We start from the raw sequence: 8,790 nt of genomic DNA, 5'->3' as shown, positions 1-8,790 counted from the left end.
TGTAGTTTGTATAAGCAAAGAGTGGGAAGAATATTAGAACAGTAAATATCTGATAATTAAAATATGTTCTAATGGAAGTGTGGACAGGAAAGCTCCTCTCATTGGTTTTGTGTAAAAAAAAGTGAGTAATTTGCCTTGATAAGAATAGCTGCATTTACTATGCTTTTTCTTAGGCTTCTTCCTTGATTTTGTAATTTGGAATTTCTGAAACAAATTATATGACTCAACTATGTAATCAGAGATGAGGGTACATACGTTGCAAGCAAAATGCAAGCACATGGATTGTATCTGGGATCAGAAATTCTATCAGACTACACCTGCTAATATTTTAATCTATGTGCCTTGTAAGACACTGATGTGTTGCATGAGTGACATGTTCTCTAACCATTAGTCTAGAGTTTTCTGTGGATTATCAGAATTAAGAGCTGCAGTCAGCTGGTCTCAAAATCCGAGGACTTGGTTTTATGAAATGTTACAGTGATGGTGCTTTTACCTCTTCCCCTGTGAATGCATCTAACACTGACAGCATCACCATTTTAAACACAAACAAACCACAATCATTTTCCATTACCAGCAGCACTGAGGGTCACGTAGAGTAAGTCTACACAATGCAAATAATTGGATAAGTTAATTATATACTGGTTATTAAACTATCACAAGAAGGCATTATTCACAGACTTCAAGGAGTAGAAATTAATAGTTTTCCCTGATGTAACTGCACTACAAGCAACATATACAGTCTTTTGGGTGGAAATAGGCTACATATGGGGATTATCTTACATAAAACAGCTGGCATAGTCACACATTGCCAGTTTTGTAGCTAGTGAAATAATTTAGGGAATCATTTATTGTTTATGTAGAAATTTTTGCAGTTAGTTTGTTACTCAGGATATTTTGTGTTCTACATAGGTATTTTTTTAAAGTTCACTATATAACTTGAAGCATATAGAGCTAATGATGCCTGGTTTTCTAAGGATTTGTGGCTTGAAATTTACATCACGTATTATATATAACTCCTTGGTGTCCAAAATGGGCATTTCTCAGTAGCATTCTTCTAACTTAAGGAACTATTGAGGCATCTGTTTCCATGAAGAATTTTTAAGTACTCTATGCCCAAACCAAATTTGCTTTTGGCCAGCCAGTGGTTCAAAAAGTTATTACAGTGGGAATTCACTCCTAGTCCATATTTGTGTCCCATAAGGATACCAGGTTTAAATTCCTTTATTTATTAATTCAGTTTTGGATGAATGAATCTGTCCCTTAATCCACTAGGTATATTGTTTTAAAGTAATTGAAAATGAGGCATGAAGACATGGCACGTCACAAACTGAATATATCTCAAAATAGGTAAAGGGGTTTTTGACAGATCTGTGTGCCTTCTTGCTTTATATCAGGGTGTATGTTCAAATCAAGAATTGTAGTGCAGGAGGGATTAGTGTCTAATGACCATTTTGTAAGTAGATCCATTTATAAAGTAAGATGCAAACTGTAAGTAACATTCCACAAACTCTTTATTTTATATGTTATAGAAAGTTTAAATATTTTTCCACAAAGACAATGGGGTATCAGACAATCTATGTACTCTGACAAAGAGCTAGTCTGACAGAGACTTCCTTCTGGGAACTATGGATTAATCACTTCATACCCTGTGCTTCAGCATTGTAGCCAGAACTTTAAGGTATCATCTACTGATATGAATTTACATTTTTAAAATATTTCATATTTTATGCTTAAAAGCTTGCTATGGGAAATAATTCAAAAGACCATAACATGATAATTGCATGATTTCAGAATAAAATACTGTTCCATCTTCAAACTCAGTGGTTGAAGCTGATTTGATTTTCAAAGATCAAAACAATTCAATATAAATGGACAATACACAAAGCACAAAATCTTAGAGGAGCAGCTGAATGGTCAAATAAATTATAGGTACCATTCAGAACAGCGTCATAAATTTTCAAAATGTTACATATTTTGGGTCACCAGGACGTTGTATTACCTACAGCCTTGTAGAACCTAAAAGTTAATGGTTACACAGAACGAGGCATTTTCTGGTTAGCAAGGGAATTAGTTATGTTTAATTGGTCTCCTGGTAATCTATTTTGTGATATTTTCCTTCAAGGCTAAGCTAATCAGCAGACAAAAAATCCTCCTACCCATCAGCAAAGACGGGAGAGAGCCTTTGTCTTGTGGGATGGGCTGAAGGGCTGCAGCTATGCTCATTTCCTAAAACTCTTGGCAAAGCAGTGTAGAAGAGTGCTGCATTGATAGGCAAGAGCTGCTGCTTCAATCCCTTCCCCCAGAGAAGATCAGGGACAAGGTGAGTAATGAAAAATGTGTATTTAAGTGAAGCCTTCAATACAGAAAGACCGTCTGTGGCAGTCGATGGCTGTGCATGCCGTTATTGATAATCATGCAACTCCCCCCACAGAATTTCTGGACAGCTTGCTTACAATATTAAAAAGTAACTCAGGATCGATTATTTAATTTCGTGATTGTGGTTTTTTTGTTGTTGTTTTTTTTGGTTTGTTTGGTTGGTTGGTTGGGGTTTTTTTAACCTGAAGAAGTTAGACGCTGTCTCGCATCGCTACGGGCCCGGTCATTCCTGCCCTTCCTGACACTGGGAAATGTCACAAAAGACCAGAACGAACATGGGGAAAAAAAAAAAAGCCTTTAAGCTACATGTATCTCACCAGCTCTCCGCACCAGATGCAGTATTTAGTCCTTCTAAAACACAGCCGCGCGTGCTGTGTTTTCCCACTTTCCTGAATTCTTTTCCGAAGGTCTTTTCCCTCCCCCGCCATTTCCCCAAGGAAGCAGGCCGGGCACGCAGCGAGGCATCCCACCTGACCTCCACGGCCTGCGTGGTGCCGACCCCACAGCCCCTCCGGGAACGGGACCTCCGTTATGCCACAAATAATGGGGGCACTCTCGCTGTCCCGAGGGTTGGGGGGGAGGTGGGGGACGGATACAGTTTAGTCTCACAACACTGCTTAGTCTCAGAATTCCCTGTATATTGCCCGAAGCTATCTGAAGTTTCGGTAATACACTGTTATCAGTTCGTATTTGCCGTTCTGCGGTGCTGTAAAACTACCACACAGACCAAGAACAGGAGCAGCAACACGTGAGATTTCAACACGCACTAAGACCAAGTAATTTCCCCCCCCCCCCCCCCCCCCTTTATCTCTTTAACATTACGACAGTGTCCTGGGACACTGAGAATCCTGGTGGAGCACTGGTGGCATTGTCGCTGTCTCCTGGGACACAGGGCACCACTGAGGTGCACTAGGAACAGTGTAGGGCACGGGAAGCACTGGAGTACTGCTGCAGTGCCCCGGGACATTGGGCAGCACTGTGGACACTGTCACTATCCCGTCACGGCGGGGACTGCTCCCGCACCCCTCACGGCCCCGCAGGCGCTCAGGAAACCCGCCGCGCGCCGCCTACGTGCCTCGCACCCCGTCCCGCGCGCCGCCAGAATACAGGGCGGGGCCAAGCACGGGTGGGCAGGGAGCGGGCTCTCTGCGCATGCGCAGACGGCCGTTCTCTGGCGCGGGGTGGGGCACGCTCTCGCCGCGCGCTGTTCCCCGATTGGCCGGGGAGGGCGCACGCGCCGGGAAGAGTTCCCTGGCCCCTCCCCTGCTCGGGGCGGGTGCCCGGCGGCGCTGCTCGCTATTGGCGGGGCCGGCGGCTGCGCGCGGGGAGGGCGGGGCGGCGGGCGCGGCCGGGCCATGTGTGCCGGGCGCCGCCGCAGAGCGGCTGTAGCCGCCGCCGGCAGCGCTGCGCCCGGTCCGGGGAGCGGCGCAGAGCCCGGGAGATGTTCTCCTTTTGGGGCTTCCCCTGCGGCCGCCTCCGCTTCGCTGGCCAGGCGGCAGCTCACCGCTCCGCGTTGCTCTGCCAGCGGGAGGCGACTGCCCCCGCCCCGCTGTGGCTGTCGCTGCTCGGCGGCGCCCACCGGCGCCTACTCGCACTCGGCGGGCTGAGCCCCTCCGCGGCGGCGGCGGCCGGGCGGGGGGCGGCGGGGGCCGCGCCATGCGGATCGGGGGCGGCGGGGGGCGGGTTCCGGCCGTCGCGGGTGGCGGTGGTGGTGAAGACGACGCGGTACGAGTTCGAGCAGCAGCGGTACCGCTACGCCGGGCTCTCCGAGGAAGACCTGAAGCAGCTGGTGAGCGGCGGGGGGGCCACCGGGGGCGGTGCCACCAGGGCTGCAGCAGGGGTTGGGGGGTACCCAGGCTGATGCCCGGCTCTGGCGAGGGATGACCGGGGTTGACTGGTTTCGGGAAGCTTTCCGGGATGATGCCCGGCTCCGGGGACGCCGCCGGGCCGCTGTGTCCCTGGGGCTTCCCTGGGCCCTGGTGGGGCGGAGCTGGCAGCCGTGGTGGTGAGCGGGGTCGCGGCCGATGTCCCTCGCTCTGCCCCCGCTGCCGGCGGCTCTGCCCTCCCGCCGCCTCCCTCCCCGTGCCCCCGATCCCGATGGAGCCACCGAGCGGCACCGCCCGGGAGAGGGGCACGAGCCGCGCCGCTGGGCATTTATCGCTTGTAGGCTGCCGAGAGATTTGTGTAGTAAGCATGTTTGGGTTTTACCTTCGGAGGGATTCCAGCAGTCCCCAGCAAACTGCAGTCTTTTTCTTGTTGTGTGTAGTATAAAGATTAGAGAAGTGCATGCTGAGGAAAACACAATGTTGTGAAAAATCTCCTGTGTGTCTTAGAGTGGACTGATGCGCATTTCCTCAGTTTTCTTGCCTCAAATCCTCACTCCATCCTAACGTATTTTTCTCCATCCAGATAGCCAAATCTCTCAGATCTTCCTGTTACAGTTTTTAGAAAAGCATTTTTCTTTAGTCTGTAAGAAACCTTTACTGTAAAGGTTCATTACTGAAGGCATACTAAGGAAAACAAGTATCTCTGAGAGCCGATTTGTGCGCCCGGTGTCTTGTTGTCGTCATCTCCATCGTGCTCAGTGGCCTCACCTAGTTCTCCCTTTGCCCTGTGGCTGTCTCTTTCCAGTGTTCATCTGCCACCGGTGGGCTGAAAGATGGTACCAGCAGGAGTTACTTTGACTGTCAGCAGTCTGTGAAGTCCATGTCGTGAGCTCATACTATTACACCTTTATTTCGGATGAGTCCATTACGTTAATTTGTCCACACATTAGTTTGTGTCTGTCAAGTCTGTAGTCTCTTACAACTGGAAATATTTTAGATCTCTGTTAGTTTGCAACGTTTGGATTAAGCTTGTACACGTGCTTAACTTATGTAGCAAAGACAAACTGCTGCATGGCCTTGTTTTGTAAAGAATTGGGATAAAACGTGCAGCATCTACAGCAATGTCTGTGTGCTTCAGTTGGTCATCTACCTCCTATGGAATTCCTGTCCAGATATTTTTTACGTGTTTTGTATAAGTTTGTAGTCGCAGTTCAACCAGTTTGATGTCAGTCTGTGTTGATTCTCGTGTAGGTTGCTGTTGCTGAGGTGTCCCAGTGCTTCCTTTCATACAGTGGTTAGGGGGGAGAAAAGTCTCTCACAGCTCAACTGTAAGATTTTTCTTTTCATTAGCTTTTTGTGAGAAACTATTTCTTCTTGTTGAGTAGAGAGGTTGTCTTCAGTGTGCAACTAAGTCCAGGAAAAGCAGACTGGGTTTGTTTTGTTACTTTTCCATAACTGCTTCTGCACAGGCAACACTGGGACACTGAATCAGTGAGCAGTATTGCATGTCCTTTAGGGTGCTCATGACTGAATGCAGTGATAGCTGCTGTTTCTTTTCTCATGAGAATGCATATTTTGTGTGATCGGTAACCTGTATCACTCTGAATATGCATTTTTAAAAAAGGAATTATGAAGTTGTGATTGTAATAGTTGCAGAAACACCTTGGAGATTGTCCTTTTGGAGAAGCTTACAGGTACACAATAATTCTTGGTATTTTGACAATTCTAGAATTTCTGTTCTAGGACTGGTGCTTTTTTAAGATCTGTCTTTCCCCTTAAAATGCTGCCATGTGAGGAATTGCAGCAATATAACTTGATGTCACCAGGTAGACAAAGCCAAACTTGCCTAACTGTGTGTGTAGCAACATTGAGTTAAGCTCTTGCTGTATGGGCGGGAATACAAAGATTTGTGCAAGAACACATTGAAAAGGTCTTTTAGAATTTTGTTTTTGAAATAGAAAATAAGAGAGGAAAGAAATTATCCTTGCTGCCCATTTCTTAAATTTTTTACCTAACCTGTAAAAATTTCTGTATTTACTTTCTCCTGTGTCTCTGGTCTCAAATAATTTTTCTTCAGACTGAGTTAATGGCAGCCTCACTGGATATGTTATGTGAAGGTTCAGAGGACTCTTATCCTCTCTGTTGGGGACAGAGATCACTTTGTAGCAGAGTGATTGCTGTGAAGTGTCCTCCTGCCATTGTGGGCAGTTTGGGAACATGATGTGTTTTGCTTTCTGGTGTTAGCTCCATGCTCTCTGTGTCTCTGTTTCTCCTGGGGAGACTGAGGAAGCTGCACCAAGGCAGCTGATCTCAGAAATGAGCCCAGACACACAGTTTTCAGGTTTGTAGCTCAGTTGTTGTTGAAAGGCCTCACAGAAGGCAGGGAGGGAGTTGAGTTCACGTAAGCATCCTGCTGGGATACAGGCAAAGAGTAGAAGCAAAAGAGCAAAGGAGGGATTTGGCTCCTTTGGTGCTCGGAGCTGCTGGCTGACCCAGATGTGTTTGTGGTGGGGGTTGCGTTGCAGGGGCTCAGGCTTGGGTGGTTGTGGCTGCTGTTAGGGGCACAAAAGGACAAAGCAAGCAGCAGGAGGTCAAGCAGGAAAGCTCTTCTTTATTTTTCTGACTCCATATATATACAATTCTACAAACAGGCCAAGACTGGCTACACAGGTAACAACCTCTTCGACCTCGTTGGTGAACATCACCATCAATCATCTTTCTCCTCCCAGAGGAGAATAATGTAAACAAAGATATAATTTCTAAAAACATACATAGTTTACTTGAAGCTGCGTAAGAACAAAATGCAAACAGTGAAAAGCAAGCAAACTTGAGGCAACAGGTGGTTCTGGAGGAGGCTTGTGGTGTGAGGGAGCCAGCACCAAAGGAGGAGCACGGTGCTGTCATCCTTTGTCGTGGACATTCAGAGGTCCAGGCACTGGCTATCTGAAATACACAAATTCACTTGTAAGACAGTGTTGGAGGCGTAGATTTGAGCAACCATACATGGGCTTTTTGCCTGCTTGTTGTGAGCAAAAGAGATGTCTGCAAGTTTCTAGAAGATAACTGATGCTTGGAAGCTTCAGATATCAGTATAGCACAATTAATGAAAATTGTGGACTTAGTTCTGCCTGATCACCAAGACAGGAGAGCAGTCCTGAATGTAGCTGTTTCAATCAATGTATTTATGTATTAAGACAGAACATGCAATAAGTAACGATACAGAAATGGTGGTGCCTTTGGGGGCACATTCTAGTAAAATGAGATTTGTTCCATGTTTAAGGAGGCTGAAGATGAATCATTGGCATACATCAATATGTACTAAAATATTATATGATCATAGTATCTATCATTACCTATGATACACACAGTAAAAATCACAATATTCTCCAAGAAGCAGAATACCTGTAATGAAGGTGACTGGCTGACATTTCTAGTAAGCCATAAAGGCCCTAGCCACCTGTAGCTTAAACCCTTCTGTGGCCTTTCTTTTGGACACCAAGTAAGTTGTATTATACAAGCACTATGTAATGTTGCAAAGCCAAAGCTGCAAGGTCAGAATTCCAGAATTCATTCTCTCTCCACATGGAGATAGGAGAAGTAAAGAAGCAGGCCAGAGAGCAGAAGAGCAAAACTAATGGAGAAGAGATGGAGAGCAAGGGCTACTTTCACAGATCTACTAAATACTCTCTGCAGTGTTTAGTAGGTCTGTGAAGGATGAAATATTCCACTGCCTTTCTACATGCATGTTGTCCATGGCATGGTGTCCATGTCCGTGGAGTTGTCCAACTCTAGGCAGTTGTTTTTACCTATCTTGTGGCAGATTCTCTTACATGCCTACAAATAAGTTGTCAAAATCTGTTCATATCTCTATATAAACACATCTGACATCTATCATAATTAGTAGTTAATTCTGACCTAGTCTGAAAAGTGTAATTAAATGCTGTGTATGCTGTTGTGTGGAGGTCAAGAGTCTTTCATTCAGAAGAGCGATTAGAGACCTATAAGAATGGATTTCTAATACCATAAAACAAAAATTTTAAAAGAAGTCCTACATCAGTAAATTCTGTGCATAATATAATGCAAGAAATATTTTTCTTTGCCTTTTTGAAATTTGAAGCGGCTGTTGGATTTCTAAAACTTGCAGTTACCAACTTTAAGTTATACTGATCTTTCTTCCAAGTCCCTAAAAACAGTTTGCTTACCAGAAGTGACAGCAATTTGCATTTCTTGTGACCTGGTTTACTGGGATTAGCATCTAAGTATGACTAGTTACAAAAAATGAATTATCCAGTCACCTAATACTGAAGGTTGTTTCATGTTCTGTTTATTTCACTCTCAGTAAATCCAGGCAGAGGAACACTGCTGTTGTCCTTATGTAAACTAAGAGAATATAATGCTGCAGTAATAGATAAAGCTGATTTCCTGACTTCTGGTTTCCATTTTGTTTGATAGTGTAAATGTGATAAGTTGCTGACTTCTCACAGCTGTAAGGTATTTAGGAAGATGAATTTTCCTGTTCAAACACATTTCATACATAGTTCTATCTCTGACAACATACAAGAAGTTGCATTTGTGTTGGTCTTAATTG

At 45.2% G+C, this 8,790-nt stretch overlaps 1 protein-coding gene across 3 annotated transcripts in view; it reads left to right on the top strand.

Moving 5' to 3' along the window:
• The first annotated feature begins 3,753 nt into the window (after positions 1 to 3,753).
• The window catches only part of NADK2 (NAD kinase 2, mitochondrial), a 39,308-nt gene continuing 34,271 nt past the window's right edge, over positions 3,754 to 8,790 (top strand). For all 3 annotated transcript variants that reach the window (XM_066338935.1, XM_066338934.1, XM_066338933.1), the window contains exon 1: positions 3,754 to 4,165. In XM_066338935.1, the coding sequence (XP_066195032.1) occupies positions 3,818 to 4,165 (348 nt within the window). In that variant the 5' untranslated portion in view covers positions 3,754 to 3,817. The remainder of the gene's footprint in view (positions 4,166 to 8,790) is intronic.

This window comes from Sylvia atricapilla, chromosome Z (assembly GCF_009819655.1).
Source record: "Sylvia atricapilla isolate bSylAtr1 chromosome Z, bSylAtr1.pri, whole genome shotgun sequence".
Classification (NCBI taxonomy): Eukaryota; Metazoa; Chordata; class Aves; order Passeriformes; family Sylviidae; genus Sylvia; species Sylvia atricapilla.
This window is presented reverse-complemented; position numbering and strand designations above follow the sequence as displayed.